The sequence below is a fragment of the Schistocerca gregaria genome, chromosome 1, assembly GCF_023897955.1.
Source record: "Schistocerca gregaria isolate iqSchGreg1 chromosome 1, iqSchGreg1.2, whole genome shotgun sequence".
NCBI classification, from domain to species: Eukaryota; Metazoa; Arthropoda; class Insecta; order Orthoptera; family Acrididae; genus Schistocerca; species Schistocerca gregaria.
This window is the reverse complement of record NC_064920.1, coordinates 515230713-515252436: the sequence shown is the minus strand read 5'-3', so window position 1 is coordinate 515252436 and position 21724 is coordinate 515230713. Positions and strand designations below refer to the sequence as shown.

The following is a 21724-nucleotide window of genomic DNA, read 5'->3' as shown; positions in this document are numbered from 1 at the left end:
CCTATTTGAATGTAAATATTCTGTACTTGTTCTTTTAATATTTTGTGAAAAGAACATAAATTTACAACTAAAATGAAACCAGCAGAATTTATGTACTGCAGAAGGAAAAGCACTTACAATTATTATCGCTCAGGGACACATCAGACTACATTCATGCTTAGTCCTCATGTCTATAGTGGCAATGAAGCCAATATTTCAGCTCACAGACTTCTATTGAACAAAAAAATTGTATTGGGAGTGAAGAATAGAATTTTTGAGGTGCCTGCATCTATGTCCAGGCAGAGTATGGCTGCCTGGTACACAATGCTTGCATAATGAGTATAAACACCTAGGGGCACTAAACAAGCAAGGAAGCAAGGAGCAGGTGCCACAGACTGTGCAATAGAATCTGTCAGGAACATCTGATTCAGCACCATGATTTCACTGCAAAGGAGGCATAACAAAATTCTGTTAACAGGGCAATATGGAGTAACTACTCCTAAAGACTACTCAGGAATGTCTTTCAGTCTTGCATAAAAGAATACTCTGAAGCTCTGAAACTAAACATTAATCTAGCAGGGAACACTGACAGGTTTAAAAAACTGGAGCATATTCAGTCACCCATATGGAGAAATCATGTCACTGACCACTTTATAACCCTCCCCTTCTTTCTACTCACTGCTCAGAGTCTGGTCATTCCATCTACATCAGTGATATCAACAGAAGGCCAGCTCTGTTAGCTGCAGGAAGACCTGTTGACAAACAACGAACTGTTGCCAGCTGATGCCCTTTTAGAGTCTATTTCTACAAGTCTGCAGCCATCTCTCTCTCTCTCTCTCTCTCTCTCTCTCTCTCTCTGTGTGTGTGTGTGTGTGTGTGTGTGAGAGAGAGAGAGAGAGAGAGAGAGAGAGAGAGAGAGAGAGAGAGAGAGAGAGAGAGAGAGGGGGGGGGGGGGTGGGGGGGTGCAGGAGCTTCAATTCTGGGCACTGTCATCCTGCCAATCACAACCGTGACTGACTGAAGATGAAGGCCAGGCAGATCTTCCACATATAAAGAATCAATCTGTACAATTGCAAGCTGATCAGCTAATGCTGAGACCACCCCTTGGGCTTATGCCTGTGTAGCTGGTAGGACTTTTTCCTTCTTGCCACCATGACAATTGCCATAAGAGGTTTCTCGCCATTATGACAACTACCATAAGGAGTCTGCAGATCCTAAGTGCAACTATGTTCAATGAGAGTGCTAAGGCTTCATTGGATGTCAACAGCCAGGCTAAGCTGTGGAGACATGCCAGCCACTGTTCCACCCAGCATGAGGCCAAGGAACTAATTGCAGTCAGCACCAGGGACTATGACTGCAGATTCCACCATGGGCTCTGACACGACACCTAGAGCATTCTTGCAGCAAGGACACTACCAGGCCATGCTGAGAAGGAGACTGAATCACTCTCAGCAATAAATGGATATTAATTTAATGCTGTGTCTTTGACACCTTGGAAGTATCACAGGTCCTCACCAATGTCACTCCACTTGACCATCCTGAACCCTCGTCAGGGGTCACATCCAGTGAACCCCTAGGCTGCAATTGGTTATGCCAGTTAAGTGCATAAAATGAATGACATTTTATGCAACACTGTTCTTTCCTTTTGAGGTATGAGTACTTTGTTGTATATAGGAGATATGTCCAGTAATTGGCAATGCATATAGGTTTCAGATATAGCATGAGATCTCTTGGTTTACAAATCTCATTACCTATGTGGATTCATATCAGAAGCGGTGTGATAGTACAATGGTGGAGAAAGAGAAGAACAAGATTTGTTTGATACTGTTGTCTTCAAAAGTGGCATCAACAGCTTTAAGTGGAAAAGACAGCTGAGACAAGGCCCAACAGACCCAAGGTACTATAATAAATAACTATGAACTGCTTAGTGGCCATTTTTGTCACTAATATAGGAATATGTCCTTTCTGTCACAGCATTATTGTATTCAGTGAAGAGACACCAAATCTGAACATGACTTCTTGGTTGCAACTGGAATTGTCTCTTAAATTTAAGTGTAGTAAAATTAAATTGCTACAGCTTCATACCCAAGACAATTACAGCAGAGTGTTTCCTTATAGTTTTAACTCTTTATCATACACAAAAACCACATGACAAACAATCTGAAATAAAAGGAGTGCAACAAGTCATACAGAGATACACTGTTTACTGACAGCAGAAATTTTAACTGAAGTTATACAAACAGACATTAGCATAACTGACACCAAATTTAGACTGTGAAAATTTTGTTCATAAAAAATTTGAAATACTTAGAAAAAACACATACAGGGTGAACCAGAACTCCAACAACAATTTTTCACAGGTGATAGTATGGGCCAAAACAAGAAAAAAAGTTCAGTAAACATGGACTCTAAAATGCATGTCTTAAGAGCTAAGAGCACTTCTTCACCTCCACTACTCTGAAAAACATCACTTCTACTGAACAAGTGGTAACAGCTCTTAAGGTATAAATTTAGAGCCATGTTTACCAGACCACTTTTTCTTGTTTTAGTTTATACTATCATGTCTGAAAGTTTATCGGTGGAGTTTTGATTCACTCTGTACATTCGAACTTCATTGAGTCAATACTGATTTCATTTGGCAGACAGAAACGTTAGAAGTTATTTGTTCTTTCACAAAATTCTGTCATTAGTCAGTAAATACTGAATTATAAGCAGCTTTAATGTATTTTGGAGCTAATACTCCATATTCAGATTCCAGAATTTTTAATTGGTGAACTCAAAATCATTACAGGAAATTAGTCATCCCTGTACATCAGGAATGGGCAACTGTATGACTCAGGGGCCCTTTGGGGAAGTGAAGCTTAGTAGATGGCCACAACTTTTAAAATAATTGCATTCAGTAGTTAACTTGGCATTTCAACAAAGGTATAAAGTGTACCACAAAAATCAATAAAAGCAAATAAAATGAAATAGTGGCAGTCTTATTCATTTTATTTTTGTGCTAATTTCATTCAACCTACAGCTGCATGTACAACGAATTTTATAATCAGTTTAATGAGACAAATGTACCGTAATGTGCCTTTCTAAAAAAAATTGAAATCACTAGTGATATTGCTTGTTGAGATTCTCATCACAGCCTGTAAATTAATGTCCCTCAAAGAACATCTATATTTACTCTTGTTGGTCTTTAAGTAAGAAAAACTATGCTCACAAATACACACATCAAAAAAAGTTTTGCATCACCACGGTACCCAGAACTTCCGAAGACAGACGTTGACTGTGGGTACTGTATCACAGTCCCTTTGACTGTTCAGAGATGTCACTGAACCCACCCAAAGATGTAAACAACCATGCATGAGCATTGCCTATTAGACATCGTCTGACAGCTGATCAGTTCCAGTCATTCCACTAGGTAGGAGGTACACATATCATGTTGTCTGTAGTTCTGCCATGCCTAGATGGTCAATACTGCAGTTCAATCCTGTGTGCATTGTTACTTTGTGCCAGTAAGGGCTCTCAACAAGGGAAGTGTCCAAGCATCACAGAGTGAACCAAAGCTATGTTGTTCGGACATGGAGAAGACATAGAAAGACAGGAACTGTCGATGACATGCCTTGCTCAGGCTGCCCAAGGGCTACTACTGCAGTGGATGACTGCTACCTACAGATTATGGCTCAGAGGAACCCTGACAGCAATGCCACCATGTTGAATAATGCTTTTCGTGCAGCCACAGGACGTCCTGTTACGATTGAAACTGTACGCAAATAGGCTGCATGATGCACAACTTTATTCCTGATGTCCATCGCAAGGTCCATCTTTGCAACCACAACACCATGCAGCACGGTATAGATTGGCTCAAAAACATGCCGAATGGACCACTCAGGACTGGCATCACGTTCTCTTCACTGATGAGTGTCGCATATGCCTTCACCCAGACGGTCGTCAGAGACGTGTTTAGAAGCAACCCAGTCAAGCTGAACACCTTAGACACACTGTCCAGTGAGTGCAGCAAGATGGTGGTTCCCTGCTGTTTTGGGGTGGAGTTATGTGGTGCCGACGTAAGCAGCTGGCTGTCATGGAAGGCACTGTAACAGCTGTACGATACTTGAATGCCATCCTCTGACTGATAGTGAAATCATATCAGCAGCATATTGGTGAGGCATTTGTCTTCATGGATGACAATTCGCACCCCCATTGTGCACATCTTATAAATGACTTCCTTCAGGATAACGACATCACTCAGCTAGAGTGGCCAGCATGTCCTCCAGACATGAACCCTTTCAAATATGCCTGGGATAGGCTGAAAACAGCTGTTTATGGACGACGTGCCCCATGAACCACTCTGAGGAATCTGTGCCAAATTGCCATTGAGGAGTGGGACAGTCTGGACCAACAGTGCCTTGATGAACTTGTGGATAGTATGCCATGACAAATACAGGCATGCATCAATGCAAGGGGACGTGCTACTGGGTATTAGAGGTAATGGTGTGTACAGCAATCTGGACCACTACCTCTGAAGGTCTCACTGTGTGATGGTACAATAAGCAATGTTTGGTTTTCATGAGCAATAAAAACGGTGGAAATGATGTTTATGTTGATCTCTATTTCACTTTTCTGAACAGGTTCCAGAACTCTTGCAACCTAGATGATGCAAAACTTTTTATGATGTGTGTGTAAGTTGACCCAAATATAAGGAACACTTTCCAAGTAATTTCTATCATATATGGAATTTTTTCACCAAACAAAGTTTTTAAAAAGATCAGCATTAAATACTTCTCTCACAATGTGACCTGACTGCATGTCAATAGTTTCAAGTTGCACCTGTTTAGGTGCTCTGCCAGAGTAGCAGTGATGGAATAAAAGAGAGAATTGGCCTGAGGCTCAAGTTTTCTTAAAGTCCTGAAGCCTCGAAACTCTGCAAATGATCCCTCATCTTAGCAGATGTACTTTCAGGCACTTCATTTTTTCCTAACACAGGAAAATGTCAATAATTATCTTCACTGCTTTGCCTTTCAAACCAATCTAGTTTTGCTTTGACACATTTACACATTTCATGGGCAAACAACTTCTTTCCATGCAATGTTTCAGTTTCTCAAACAAATCAGGTGAAGACACAAATTCAGATCTCCATTCTCACATCCTATTTTTGTAACACAATTGTGAGATATCTCCTTCATGCCCAGAAATAAAGAGTATTTTATTCTGCAATGCCCATTCTTTTTAACAGTTTTCCCAGGCTCAGCTACCTCAAACTGTTGTGGCAAATTACATTTTCTTGCTATGTCTCCACATTCTCAAGAAAAGTATTCCTAGAAGCTGTGCAGACTATAATTTGACTATTAGAACCTGCATGTACTTGATATGACAGAACCGGGTTACACAAAATCTCCCTCAAGCAATTAACAGTAGTTTTATTGATCACAGCTACTGGAGGCAGCAAAAAACATGTCTTGTTCAATCATTCTGAGCTTGCGATTCAAAATCATAACATGCAGGGAACAGATTATCAATTATCTCACAGCTATGCACAAACTAATTACCTACATGGAAGATACAAAATATACAAAAAGCATAATCAAAGTATAACAAAACAAAAACACATACACATAAAACACAGTGCCTCTGGTATCTGGTGCGGTGCATTGTTTGTAAACAACACACACACACACACACACACACACACACACACACACACACACACACACACACACACACACGGTCATGTGGTATGTGTGACACAATACTATGTAACTGCACTACGTTGGCACATTAGCCCCCATGGTGAAAGCCAAGTGTTATTCAAATGAGTGGTCTGGAAAGTGGACACACAGACCAGATCTTGAGGTACATGTTAGCAAGTTAATATGATGTGTGAACAGGCATTCAAGTCTTGATGCACAAAGGTGGAAGTTGTACAGTGTCTGCGAAGCTGGTGTGGACACATTTAGGCCACATGCTCTTGCAATCAATGTAAGAATTCCTGTTGATCCTCCCTTGGTTATGATGGAGCATTTGCTTCCATAAATTCTCCTGGAAGCCTCAATATCTTTCCATACACCAGTTATGCCAAAGAAGTGTCTATATCTTGTTTGAAAGTGTTTCTGAGGCTGAATAATACCATGGTTAGGGCCTTGGTCCACTCAGAATTGTGGCACATCAGTGCTGTCTGATGTGAGTGGTGCCATTTCTCAATCATCCTATTACTGACCCCATGGTAGCATGTTGTTTTATGATGAGCTGTGCTACAAAACTTCATGATTTGGTCAAACAGGGTGGATTGAACTTGTCATCCTCTGTCTGTTATGATGTGTACTGGACGGCCCAAGCACAACAGCCAAATATGGCCTGAAAATGAAAGCCAAGGTTTCTGCTGTAACATTATCCACCAGTGCAACTTCCAGCCATCATGTGTAACAACCTAATTGTAAGTGTGTAGGGCTTGCTGTCAGATAATGGCAATGTTCTGATGACATCAATGTGTAGCATATTGAAGATATCTCCACTGTAAGCAATAGGTAGGAACAGCCGTGGTTTTGATGTGGTTACATCACGATGTAGCTTGACATAATTGCCTGAAATTTGGAAAAGTTGGGCATTCAGACAATCAATCAACCATCACATTGTCAATGCCAGAGGTGTGCCAGACATCGTGCTGAACTGTGAGATGAACATTAGCTGATTGTGTCGCCTAGGTGGAAGATTCGTATTGTTCTGGCAAAAAGCATAAGATACACAGATATACAGGTTGCCCAAACTCTTACAGGAATCGCCAAAGTGTGCGCGAGTAATGAGTGGGTGGGCAAATGTCTATAAGGTACAATACGTATGTAGAATTGTGGACAGTTGGGAATCTGAGTCTCACAGGAAGTGTGCAAGGGATAAGTCCCTGCAGTCGTGCTATTCATCTGTGTCCTCGTTGGTTCAGATGGATAGAGCATCTGCCATGTAAGCAGGAGATCCCGGGTTCGAGTCCCGGTCGGGGCACACATATTCAGCTGTCCACATCGACGTATAACAATAACACCTGTCGGCAGCTGAGGTTGTCAGTTAGTCATCATTTATTCCATAAGATACCAGTTTGTGGTCAGTGTAGATAATGAAGACTCTAACTTCAAGATGATGCCTGAGTATTTGACAAACTCATAAATAGCCAGAAGTTCTCTGTCATATGTGCTCCACAGCTTTTGTGAGGGTAATAATTTGTGCAAGAAGAACGCAAATGGTTGTCATGCGTCACTATGCCATCAATGCAACACTGTGTGAATCGCCATCTGGATAGTGTCAATTACTGGTGCCAAGGTGCAGTAGGCTCAGGTATCTGTGAACCTCTTTTTTGTTACTTCAAGCACCGCACATACACTATTAGTCCATGGTATAGTCAAGTTACTCTTGTTCTTCTGGCCAGTGAGCACTGCCATTAACAGCTCCTGTAATTCAGCAGGGTGTGGCAAGTGACAGCAAAAAAAATTTAACATGCCAATAAATCAATGCAATTCCTTGCCCTATTTGGTTGTGAAATCCTCTCTTGCAATGGTAGTGATCCTGCCAATGCCCTTGGAAATTCACTAGGGGCTGGTGAAAGACACATTTAGCAGTGTTTAGGATGACACCACAGTGTTCCAGCAACTTAAATACTTCTGTTAAATGATGCTGATGTTGCTCTGCCAATGATGAAAAAAACGAAAGAAGAAGTTAGGCCCTGTAGCACTGAGTCCATTAAGAGATGCCATGTTTGAGCAGTGTTCTTGAGTCCAAAAGTCATAAATTTGCTCTCAAATGCGCCAAATGGAGTGATGATCGCTGTCTTGGGAATATGTTGTTCAGCTACAGGATCTGTTTACACAATTTTGCACAGTCTAGGATGCTAAAAATAACTGCAACTGTCAATGTACAATTGCAGTCTTGTGACAATGGCACTGGCTATCCATTTGGTACTGTTCTGGCATTCAGGTCTCTGTACCCACCACAAGGCCACCATGCACTACCTTTCTTTAGGAACAAACACAGCAGTGAGGACCAGGGACTGTTGGAAGTGCGCTTTACACCTTCACAAATCATACTGTTAACTCTGCCATCACAATTTTAAGATGATATGGAACCAAATGTCATGGTTTGCAAGATGTGGAGAGATCACCTGTCTTCTCGATGTCATGGACAGTGGCATGCCTTTGCTCCTAAGGTGCTCCTGGGGGTCGTGTCAGAGCTGAAATACCATGCAGCAGCTATGTGCCACATGACTTACTCAGGCAATATGAGCAGATGCCTCAGGCCAAAATCGAGATGCTGTCAAGCCTTTGGTGTTTTCAACTAGGCATGAGTCCTTCATCTCCATCAGCAGATTGTAATGAACGAGGAAGTCTGCTCTGATGATAGGTTCATGCGAAGGCTCATCGTAAACCTAGAACTAGTTCCAAGCGCAAGGTGCTGTACATAGTTATGATCATCTTGTTTGCAGCAGTCAGACAGAATAATGTGGATGGTCACTTCCAGTGCATCATATTCCACGAATAGAAGGACAAACTGGCTCCAGAGTCTATTAAATATTTCCAGCGCACAGCCAGAACACATACAATAGCGTTTCTTACAGGTTTATATTTTGTGATTCATTTCTGGAAGCCTGATTCCCATGTCTTTTGGACTGCACTATATACATACTCTACAATGGCACTGGGTGAAGTCTCTTAAAACTCAACAAGGGAAACTATCTAAGGTCGTTTTTCTGTATTTTAAATGTGTTTTCCTATATACTCAGCACTATTTTATATCAGGGCACCAGACAGTATTCTTAAAATACTGACATTGGTTTTCACCTGCTACGATGTTTGCATGGCTGTCAGGCTATGTATTTAACATCTGTTGCACCAGGCAATCTGAAGCTGTCTTAAACAAGACAAAATGCATTATTGGCAAAATACAAAATAATAAAGCCTGTTATGCAGCCAAGGCCGTTTATCTCCACAAAAGTTACAAAATCTAGACATTCAAGCCATTTAACTCTCTGCTTACCAGAAAATCTGTATATCACTGCCTACCAGTTGGGCCTCTGAGGCCCACGTTGTTTAAATTGACACTATTTTCACTACTTACAATGTGGTTGACTTTTGAGGTATAAATACTTTTAAAATAATGTTATTTATTTAAAGTTTATATTTAAAAAAAAAACAATTCTTGTTCTTTTACTGGTGGCTTTTATTCTTATTGCAAATTTGCGTAGGGTCTACAGACGTTAGCAGAATGGTCTGAGCATACAGGTTTAGTGCACTTATAACATGTAATTTGACTTTTTCTATCTTTTTTCTCTATGCAATATGCACATCTTCTCCTTTTCTTAGCTGGTGGTTTCACTGCCCTTCCGGACCCAGTGCTACTAATGAATTCATTGTCTTGCTTACCCCTGTTAATTGGTTTCTTAAATTGATGGTGAAAGTCCAACATTTCATTTTTTAATTGGTAGCCAGCACCATCCAAGTCATGTATGCGTTCATTACCCTTACATTGATTATGTTGAAGGAAACCACCAATGGCCAGCACCTTGTTTTTCTCTTCACATTGTAGCATCGGTTCTTCTGGTTCGTGGTGTTAATGCCATCCTCTGTGGCACTGTAAGTCATTATAACATCAAGCTTCTTCACTTGTGATGATGATACTGTTGGTTGGTCACAAAGAAAGCTAAGGATGGTAACAACTTTGTTTTTCTTAGGAACGTAAGAGGCTATTATCGCATCTGGTTGCAAACCAACTGATGTAGATTTTTAGCAAACCAACTAATGTAGTTTTTTAGTACTGACTAGTGCCAGATCTTCTGACAACAAATAATGAGCTAAATTGAGAGATGTAAGAAAATTGTCACCACGATATTATGTTCAGTCTTTTCATGTTCAGTCACCAGGGTTTTCACAACATTGCACGGCTCTGGTTTCTTCAACAAATACACTTCCATCTTCCAGCAGTAGCTTGTTGCATTGTCACAAATTTCCCAGAACTTTATTCCATATCCACCAGGTTTTTATGGAATGTATTGTTGAAATGGACAGTAACCATGACCAACTGTTCATCCAAAGTCATGCACCATCCTGGAATGTAGACATCCCTACGGGTAATTTCCCATCTCTAAAACTTCTCTGATTTGTTTCAGTTTGCCACTTGACCTGTGTTCACATCAGACTGCTGCATTGTCAAAGTGCATCATTCTCAGAATAGCATGGAAGCAGTTATGAGACAATTTCATTGAACAGTGGTCGGCCACTCTCAACACTCCAAAGCTGATGATATCTTCATTTTCAGACTTGCAAACTCCTGTCAGCATCAGAATACCAAGAATTTTTTTCATTCCATGCATATCTATATCCAACGAGTGCTTGTAAAAGATTCAACATTCCTTGTTGGTCCCCATACATTTTTTGTTAATGATGGGTACATGAAAGAACATCTTAAGACAAGATTCTACATTATCAGAATTCCTAATTGAATAACTTGTAGGTCCCTGGTCTTCTTTTACCACATCCTTTTTGCTCCATCTAACAGAAATTCCAGCCTGTGAAGCTGTAACCAAAATTTCACTCCCATTACAAGTTAACAATAAGTCACACTCAACAGAATTTGCGCTAAATTGTTCTTTTCTATCTTCATAAAGGGATTCTTCATAATCATCATCTTCATGTAGTTTTGAATTTTCAGTGCCATCTACCTCTTTATCATCATCACTGGAAGATTGACATTCATTAGGTGGGTTTCCAGAATCAGAAGACTGCTCTGATAATTCCCTCATGTCCTCATCTGATAGTCCTCTTCTCCATTATTTTCAGTTTGTAGAACACACAACTGCCTAATCGCATGGACCTGCTAGGCCCCTATGGGAGGAAACGTGCACCAACACTTTAGCGTAATTCCATAGTTAAGTTTTATAAATTTATTTTTAAAATTATGGTTAACTTGAGAAATTAGGAAAAGTCATAAAAATTAATTAAAATAAAATGTATAGTTACTAATAGAGACGTTATTAAACATCACAGACAGGCCTCCGAGGACTGATGGTATGTAAAGAGTTAGGTGTGTCTGTCCATCCTTCTCCATTCACTTATGTATTATGGTACCTGGTGAGTACAGCCTCTTATTCTTCCTCAAATGTTTTTTGAGTTCTGATTCTGACATACATTTTTCCAGATTTGCTCAACCTATACACTGAACTAAGGAGTATGTCAGGTAAAGAAATTACTATATGACAAATAAATGTATGAAAAACTATAATTTATGTAACATGGTACTAGTTCTAATTCAGAAAAATTTAGAAAGCCATTAAAACTAAAAAATACATTAAAGAAAGACAGGATAAACCCGTATTTGACATGCAGCAGAAAACACAGGAATGAAAAGTTATGGTAACTCTAATGTATGTAATCAGAAGGTTTTGCATTCAGTGGAAAACATGACGGGATTTGGTGGAATAGGACTATTTGATAGAGGAGCCACCCATGTCCCATGCTGAGGGGGAGAAAGTAAGACAAGGTAAAAGAAATTTCAGTAGTGAAATACTGGTAGGCAACTGACTAAATCAGCAAATCTGCAGTTTTATCAGGTAGAAATAAGATAAGAGGACATTTGAACTACAAGTCTAAATGAGATACTGGGCAGTGAAAAAAATACAACAATCAAAAGAGTTTTGAAGTTGAAATAACCGGTATGCTGGCTAATGAAATATTTCCCACATAACTGCAATTATTTCAGCAAAAGCTTAAACACCTTGTTTGCTGCATTTATCAAAAATTTAGAACTTCATGTCATGTGGTACTGTGTGTGATATTCTCTGGCACTGAATACTAGATGGTAAAATCCATGTTGTTATGTAATTAGAAAGATTACTTCAGCAAACACTGTAGAGAACCTGATTAATATTCCATATTGAAAATGAGGTGGTCATTTTTCCACATGTGAACTCTTTAAAGCACAAAACACTAGACAAGGATTGCGATTGTTGTATGCGGATGCGAGCCGAGTTGGTGACACTTCGCTCTCAGCTTCAGGCTGTGTTGGCTTGGGTTACACAGCTTGGGGCTGCAGTGGACGGGCACCACTGTTGTAGGCCGGCCATGGAATCCAATGGACGTCCACTGCATCAGAGTCCTCCAATTGGTCCACACCGGTGGCCAGCCCAGATACTCCTACCACTGAGGTTGACCCCTCACCTGTGGTTGAGTACGAGGTTGCCCCAGAGTGAAGCAGGAGGCGAAAGACTTCCCAAGCAGCCGCACGTAAAGCCTCCCCAGTTTGTCTGAGTAACAGGTTCCAGGTGCTGTCTGTGGCTGACACTGTCACTGAGCCAGATGCTGTCACCTGTCCTGTTTCCAAGGAAACCACTCAGCGTGCAAAATCCGGGCAATTGCAGAGGGTGGGATTATTGGCAGTTGGGAGCTCCAATGTTAGGCACGTTATCGGGTCCCTTAGGGGCTTGGCTGACAAGAAGGGTAAGAAAACCAATTTTCACTCCATGTGCATACCAGGTGGAATCATTCCAGATGAGAAACTCATGTCGGCACCAATGATGTGTGTCACTCTGGATCAGAAGATATTCTCTCTGGTTTCGAGTGGCAAACAGAAGTGGTAAAGGCTACCAGTCTTGCTTGCAAGATGAAAGAAGAGCTAACCATTTGCAGCACAGTCGACAGTATGATTGTCGACCTCTGGTACAGAGCTGAGTGGAGGGTCTGAACCACAGGGTGGTTGTGTTTCAGGTTCTGCTGAATAGGTCAGGTGTCTACTATACGCAGGAGGCAGCTACACGGGTAGCAGGGACTGAGTGGCATGGACTGTGCGGTTTTAGGTTAGAGGGCCTCGGGAAAACACAATAAGGGCTTCAGTCACAAAGGGAGCAGGCTGAACACAGGAAGAACGTAGATAAAGGAAGCATTGGTATAACAGTTGTAAATTGCCGTAGCTGTGTTGGGAAAGTACCAGAGCTCCAAGCACTAATAGAAAGCACTGATGCTCACATCGTTACAGGCACTGAAAGCTGGCTAAAGCCGGACATAAGCTCAACTGAAATTTTTGTGAAGAACCTAACGGTGTTCCGAACGGATAGGCTAAACATGGTTGGCAGTGGCGTGTTTGTTGCTGTCAGAAGTAGTTTAACTTGTCGCGAAATTGAAGTAGATACTACCTGTGAGTTAGTATGGGCAGAAGTCATTGTTGGCAACCAGAATAAAATAATAATTGGATCCTTTTACCGACCTCCCAATCCAGATGATATAGTTGCTGAAAGCTTCAAAGAAAACTTGAGTTTGATTTCAAACACGTACCTGACCCATACGATAGTAGTTGGTGGTGACTTTAATTTACCCTCGATATGTTGGCAGAAATACATGTTTAATTCTGGAGGTACACACAAAATATCATCCGAAATTGTGCTAAGCGCATTCTCTGAAAATTGTTTTGAGCAGTTAGTTCATGAGTCTGTGTGAATAGTAAACAGTTGTGAAAACAAACTAGACCTCTAAGCAACAAATAATCCTGAGTTAATAATGAGCATCAAAACTGATTCAGGGATTAGTGAACACAGGGTTGTCATAGCGAGATTGAATATTGTAATCCCCAAATCCTCGAAAAATAAGCAAAAAATATACCTATTCAAAAAAGCAAATAAAAATTCACTTGACGCCTTCCTGAGGGACAATCTCCACTCATTCCAAATTAATAATATAACTGTAGACAAACTGTGGCTTAAATTCAAAGAAATAGTATCGGCAGCAATTGAGAGATTTATACCAAATAAATTAACAAATGATGGAGCTGATCCTCCTTGGTACACAAAATGGGTTAGAACACTGTTGCAGAAACAATGAAGAAAACATGCCAAATTTAAACAAACTCAAAATCCCCAAGATTGGCGATCTTTTACAGAAGCTCAAAATTTAGCACGGACTTCAATGCGAGATGATTATAACAGTTTCCACAATGAAACTTTGTCACAAAACCCGGCAGAAAATCCAAAGAGATTCTGGTCGTATGTGAAGTATGTTAGCGGCAAGAAACAATCAATGCCTTCTCTGCATGATAGTAATGGAGATACTGTCGAAGACAGTGCTGCCAAAGCAGAGGTACTAAACACAGCCTTCCGAAATGCCTTCACAAAAGAAGACGAAGTAAATATTCCAGAATTCGAATCAAGAACAGTTGCCAACATGAGTAACATAGAAGTAAATATCCTCGAAGTAGTGAAGCAACTTAAATCACTTAATATAATCAAGTCTTCTAGTCCAGACTGTATACCAATTAGGTTCCTTTCGGAGTATGCTGATGCATTAAACAAACATATACAACCGTTCGCTTGACAAAAGATCCATACCCAAAGACTGGAAAGTTGCACAGGTCACACCAATATTCAAGAAAGATAGTATGAGTAATCCACTAAATTACAGGCCCATATCATTAACATCGATACATAGCAGGACTTTAGAACATATATTGTGTTCGAACATTATGAATTACCTCGAAGAAAGCTGTCTATTGTCACACATGGGTTTAGAAAACATCATTCCTGTGAAACACAACTAGCCCTTTATTCACATGAAGTGTTGAGTGCTATTGACAAGGGATTACAGATCAATTCCGTATTTCAGGATTTCTGGAAGGCTTTTGACACTGTACCACACAAGCCACTCATATTGAAATTGCGTGCTTATGGAATATCGTCTCAGTTATGTGACTGGATTTGTGATTTCCTGTCAGAGAGGTCACGGTTCATAGTAACTGACAGAAAGTCATAGAGTAAAACAGAAGTGATTTCTGGCGTCCCCCAAGGTAGTGTTATAGGCCCTTTGCTCTTCCGTATCTATATAAATTATTTGGGAGACAATCTGAGCTGCCGTCTTCAGTTGTTTGCAGATGATGCTGTCATTTATTGACTAAAAAAGTCATCAGAAGATCAAAACAAACAGCAAAACAATTTAGAAAAAAATATCTGAATCGTGTGAAAAGTGGGAGTTGACCCCGAATAATGAAAAGTATGAGGTCATCCACATGAGGGCTAAAAGGAACTCGTTAAACTTTAGTTACACAATAAATCAGTCTAATCTAAAAGCTGTAAATTCAACTAAATACCTAGGTATTACAATTACGAACAACTCAAATTGGAAGGAACAAATAGAAAATGTTGTGGGGAAGGCTAACCAAAGACTGCGTTTTATTGGCAGGACACTTAGAAAATGTAACAGACCTAATAAGGAGACTGTCTACACTACACTTGTCCGTCCTCTTTTAGAACACTGCTGCACAGTGTGGTATTCTTACCAGATAGGACTGACAGAGTACACCAAAAAAGTTCAAAGAAAGGCAGTATATTTTGTATTATTGCGAAATATGGGAGAGAGTGTCACAGAAATGATACAGGATTTGGACTGGAAATCGTTAAAAGAAAGGCGTTTTTCTTTGTGATGGAATCTTCTCACAAAATTCCAGTCACCAACTTTCTCCGCCGAATGCAAAAATATTTTATTGACACCAACCTACATAGGGAGGAACGATCATCATGATAAAATAAGGGAAATCAGAGCTTGTATTGAAAGATATAGGTGTTCATTCTTTCTGCGCACTATACGAGATTGGGATAACAGAGAATTGTGAAGGTGGTTCAATAAACCCTCTTCCAGGCACTTAAATGTGATTTGCAGAGTATCCATGTAGATGTACACTCCTGGAAATGGAAAAAAGAACACATTGACACCAGTGTGTCAGACCCACCATACTTGCTCCGGACACTGCGAGAGGGCTGTACAAGCAATGATCACATGCATGGCACAGCGGACACACCAGGAACCGCGGTGTTGGCCGTCGAATGGCGTTAGCTGCGCAGCATTTGTGCACCGCCGCCGTCAGTGTCAGCCAATTTGCCGTGGCATACGGAGCTCCATCGCAGTCTTTAACACTGGTAGCATGTCGCGACAGCGTGGACGTGAACCGTATGTGCAGTTGACGGACTTTGAGCGAGGGGGCACAGATGCATGCCAAGACCGTAGGATCCTACGCAGTGCCATAGGGGACCGCACCGCCACTTCCCAGCAAATTAGGGACACTGTTGCTCCTGGGGTATCAGCGAGGACCATTCGCAACCATCTCCATTAAGCTGGGCTACGGTCCCGCACACCGTTAGGCCGTCTTCCGCTCACGCCCCAACATCGTGCAGCCCACCTCCAGTGGTGTCGCGACAGGCGTGAATGGAGGGACGAATGCAGACGTGTCGTCTTCAGCGATGAGAGTCACTTCTGCCTTGGTGCCAATGATGGTCGTATGCGTGTTTGGCGCCGTGCAGGTGAGCGCCACAATCAGGACTGCATACGACCGAGGCACACAGGGCCAACACCCGGCATCATGGTGTGGGGAGCGATCTCCTACACTGGCCGTACACCTCATGTGATCGTCGAGGGGACACTGAATAGTGCACGGTACATCCAAACCGTCATTGAACCCATCGTTCTACCATTCCTAAACCGGCAAGGGAACTTGCTGTTCCAACAGGACAATGCACATCCGCATGTATCCCGTGCCACCCAATGTGCTCTAGAAGGTGTAAGTCAACTACCCTGGCCAGCAAGATCTCCGGATCTGTCCCCCAGCATGTTTGGAAGTGGATGAAGCGTCGTCTCACACGGTCTGCACGTCCAGCACGAACGCTGGTCCAACTGAGGCGCCAGGTGGAAATGGCATGGCAAGCCGTTCCACAGGACTACATCCAGCATCTCTACGATCGTCTCCATGGGAGAATAGCAGCCTGCATTGCTGCGAAAGGTGGATATACACTGTACTATTGCCGACATTGTGCATGCTCTGTTGCCTGTGTCTATGTGCCTGTGGTTCTGTCAGTGTGATCATGTGATGTATCTGACCCCAGGAATGTGTCAATAAAGTTTCCCCTTCCTGGGACAATGAATTCACGGTGTTCTTATTTCAATTTCCAGGAGTGTAGAAGCTCCTATGACCAGCAGTATGGCCCACAGAATGCTAAAGCAAGACTCTATCCACCTTTTTTTCCCTGAGTGAGCATATTGTTCACAAGTGTGTACGTAACTTACTATTCCTATTTGAACATTACTTCTTGTCTTCGACATATTTTGTGACAAAATATTAGAAACAAATACTTTTCATTTCTCTTCTTTCACTAGAGAAATTTTTCATTAAGTGTATTACTCTCTTTGATTTACTTTTCTGCAGTCCATTTTATAAGGTTTGTATCACCGGCACAGAAGCTGATTGAAGACTCAATTATTTGTGGGTACAGCCTCATATTTTTTGTGTAATCATGTGCTATAGAACAATGAAAATAGTAAATATTAATTCTTACAAAATAATTACCGTGAGCTCACTGATGATAGCCCCAGTACGCCATCCATGTTCAAGAGTAACATCAGCCAGGTCACTGTATGGGTGATCGCCAAAATATAATACCTGTTGTCCAAACCATCCAGTCATCTCCTGTAACTGTTTAACAGTTCCCTGAAAACAAGAGATGGACAATTAATGACAAGTGCAATGGAATATGAGAAGTCAATAACAAACAGCAGCAATCTTCAGTAAGTTTTAAGTGTTTGAAACAAATAACAACTTAGCCTTTCTTAGGTGATTTTCATAGAAGACTGTCAAAAACATTCACTCATAAATTATTTTATATGATCACACTATATAGTGTTTCTACTGGAATTAATTAACATTGGATTTATTAATGACTAAATTTATTGAAATATATACTTTTCTACATAGTTCAGGCTTTTGTGACCTGTTGTTGGCATATTGCATGTTCCCTTCTGTCTTATGTTCTTTGTCTGACGTTTGTTTGATGATTTTTCAGATGTATCACCAACACAAGTGGCTGGTATTATCAAAGCTTCATCCTACACTGCTAGTGGTGGATTGGAGTCGAGCTCATGACCAGAGATTATATGTGCCTGTCATGTCAATGTCTGTCAGCTTTTCCATGATCATCACCACTGTGGTTCTATTCTTGCCACCACCAACAGTCATTTGCTGCAATATGGGAATTCCATTCATCTTGAGGCTTTCCAAGCTTCAACAAGAAAGAAGAAAGCATTATGGTGAACAGATCCTACATTCCCATATTTCAGTAAATGACCATTCTAGGTGGTAAGAAGAGAAGCACAGTGGTAACAATCAGGGAAACCCCTCAGATGTTGGTGCAACAAGTACATGTAATCTCCGGCTATGAGCTCAACTCAACTCCACCAGCAGCAATGGAGAGTGAAGCTCTGAAAATGCCAGCCACTTGCATTGGCAATACATCAGAAAAATCAGAAAACAAACATCGGCCATAGAAACCAAGAAAGAATCCAACAAGCAAGACATCCACATACTTTTCTGTTTGTAAGTCATGTCAGAAACGAGTTAATTTACAGTAACATGAAGAAAGGTCCACAGTTTTCAATAAGATCAGGCACAGATTATCCATATAGTTTATGTCATTAAAAATCACTAAAAAGCTTCAGCCTACCTCACAATAGATTTTTCCTTTCTCAAGTTTCAAAACACGGTCCCATACATGAATTTCATTATCTATATCATACAGTCTCAGAGGTCGCGATTCATCTGTGAAAAAGCGTGGTTTTCGAGCTTGGACGATTATAACATCAAAGAAGTCTCTCCAGTCTTGTCCAACCAACAGTTCCATTCCCTTGTTGCTGAAAACAAGCATATCTTATCTGTACTATTATACTGTTGCTTTGAGAACTGAACTTGGAATTTTTTTACATGAAAATGTTGCAAAAAAATAAATTATCCTAGGAAGAAGCATTACATTCTGCATTCAATGAAAAAGACAAGTCTACAGTAAACAATATTGAAATCAAATCACTGCTTGTGCTGCAGAATAAGATAAATGCTGACAACTTGCCAAAAATAATCAGACTAGTTATTACAATATCTTCTTAGAGTAAGAATCAAATGTTGCAGTGAGGTCTCCTGGCTATATAAGAAAATTCCAACTGCGACTATCAAACAAGAGGACAAATGCAAATGATTACTATTTTCTGAATGTAAAGGTGACAAATATATATGATTACAGTTGGAAAGTAGTAAAGGCCTATTTTCTGTGTTATCTGCAATGTATAAGATGTTGACAGCCTATTCTGCAATAGCCATTTAGCTCCTCTTATACCTGTATTTTCATTATAGGAGCCACTACTTACTTATTTCTACACACATCAAAAAATGTTTTGCATCACCTCAGTTCCGAGAGTTCCGGAACCTTTATAGGAAAGTGTAATAGAGATCAACATAAACATCATTTCTGCCCTTTTTATTGCTCATGAAAACCTCACATTGCATGTTGTACCACCATACAGTGAGACCTTCAGAGGTGGTGGTACAGATTGCTGTACACACTGGTAACTTTAGTACCCAGTAGCGCATCCTCTTGCATTGATGCATGCCTGTATTCATTGTGGCATACTATCCACAAATTCATCAAGGCACCATTGGTCCAGACTGTCCCCCTCATCAATGGCGATTCGGCATAGACAGATCAGAGTTGTTGATGAGTCATGTCATCCATAAACAGCCCTTTACAATCTATCCCAGGCATGTTCGATAGGGTTCATGTCTGGAGAACATGCGGGCCACTCTAGTCGAGCAATGTCGTCAATGTCATTATCCTGAAGCAAGTCATTCACAAGATGTGCATGATGGGGGTATGAATTGTCATCCATGAAGACAAATGCCTCACGCTGCCGATATGGTTGCACTACTGGTCGGGGGATGGCATTTATGTATCGTACAGCTATTAAGGTGCCTTCCATGACAGCCAGCTGCATATGTCGGCCCCACATAATGCCACCTCAAAACAGCAGGGAACCTCTACCTTGCTGCACTCACTGTACAATGTGTCTAAGGGGTTCAGCCTGTCCGGGTTGCTTCCAAACACATCTCTGACGACTGTCTGGGTGAAGGCATATGTGACACTCACCAGTGAAGAGAACTTGCCAATCCTGAGTGGTCCATTCGGCATGTTTTTGGGCCAATCTGTATCATGCTGCATGGTGTTGTGGTTACAAAGATGGACCTTGAGATGGACATCGGGAGTGAAGCTGTGCATCATGCAGCCTATTGCGCATAGTTTGAGTCTTAACAGGATGTCTGCACGAAAAGCATTATTCAACATGGTGGCGTTGCTGTCAGGGTTCCTTCAAGGCATAATCTGTAGGTAGCAGTCATTCACTGCAGGAGTATCCCTTGGGCAGCCTGAGCGAGGCATGTCGTTGACAGCTCCTGTCTTTCTGTGTCTCCTCCATGTACGAACAACATAGCTTTGTTTCATTCTGTGATGCCTGGACACTTCCCTTGTTGAGAGCCCTTCCTGGCACAAAGCAACAATGCACACACAATCAAACCACAGTATTGACCATCTAGGCATGGCTGAACTACAGACAACATGAGCTGTGTACCTCGTAACTAGTGGAATGAGTGGAACTGATTGGCTGTCGGACCCCCTCTGTCTAATAGGTGCTGCTCATGCATAGTTGTTTACATCTTTGGACAGGTTCAGCGACATCTCTGAACAGTCAAAGGGTCTGTGTCTGTGATACAATATCTACAGTCAACGTCTATCTTCAGGAGTTCTGGGAACCAGCATTAAGCAAAACTTTTTTATGCATGTATTTAAATAGTGCAGGAGTAATTTTATGATGGGTAAGAAAGCCTTTTGTGCCTCAGTTATATTGCTTACAAAATTTAATTTTAACAATTCAATCGCAAACTGATACATAAATCATTTTCTTGCCAAGTCACTTAATGATGTGAGCAAGATATACTAAAAACTTACATAAAACCTGCTAAGTAAACTCACAGAAGAGTTACTTGTGGGAGACAAGAGTTTACTGCATTGACCATTATCACTATTACTAGAGAGTTTCTCTGTCTATTAATGTTTAGTGTTACCAGTGAAAGATGTCCTTGCCAACATTTTTATGGGCCATCTAGAGACCTACTTAGCTTCTCAAAACACCAAACCCCTAGTCTGGTTCAGATTCATTGATGATGTTTCCATGCTCTGGACTCGGGGCCAAGACACCCAACTTTAGTTCCTCCACAACATTAACACCTTCATTCCCACCCACTTCACATGGTCCTCCTCAACCCAGTATCCCACCTTCCTAGATGTTGACCTTCTCCTCTTTGAAGGCACCATCCTAACCTTTGTCCACATTAAAGCCAAGAACCACCAACAGTACCTGTGTTTTAACAGCTGTCACCCCTTTCACACCAAAAAATCCCTAACAAACAGCATGGCCAACCTGGGGGCGGAGTGTCTGCGGTACCAAGAACTCCCTTGCTCAGTATGCTCACCAAAGCCTCCACAGACAAGCACCATCCCCCCAGACCCAGTGATCCCCCCAGACCCAGTCCACAAACAGATCTCCCATGCCATTTCCCCTCACACTCCCAATCCTCCTACCACCCCAAGAACCAGCACCACCCCAGACTGGAAGAACTGAACTTCACCATTCACCAGGGCTTTCATTATCTACCATTGTGTCCTGAAATGAGGTACATCCTATCCTAGATACTTCCACCCCTCCTAAAGTGGTGTTCCATCGCCCACCCAACCTCCACATCCTAGTTCTTCCCTGTGTATCCACAGCTTGTGGTCTAGCAGCTAGTGTTGCTACCTCTGGATTACGTAGTCCTGGGTTCAATTCCTGGTTGCGTTCGGGATTTTATCCGTGCAGGACCTGGGTGTTGTCCCCATCCT

The 21724-nt window shown here is 41.4% G+C and overlaps 1 protein-coding gene across 4 annotated transcripts in view; it reads right to left on the bottom strand.

Annotated features, from left to right (window-relative positions):
* The window catches only part of LOC126354514 (5'-nucleotidase domain-containing protein 3), a 189415-nt gene that overhangs the window by 53125 nt on the left and 114566 nt on the right, over positions 1-21724 (bottom strand). For all 4 annotated transcript variants that reach the window (XM_050004259.1, XM_050004242.1, XM_050004233.1 and 1 more), the window contains exons 6-7: positions 18470-18656; positions 17320-17460 (exon numbers count right to left, since the gene is read on the bottom strand). In XM_050004259.1, the coding sequence (XP_049860216.1) occupies positions 17320-17460; positions 18470-18656 (328 nt within the window). The remainder of the gene's footprint in view (positions 1-17319; positions 17461-18469; positions 18657-21724) is intronic.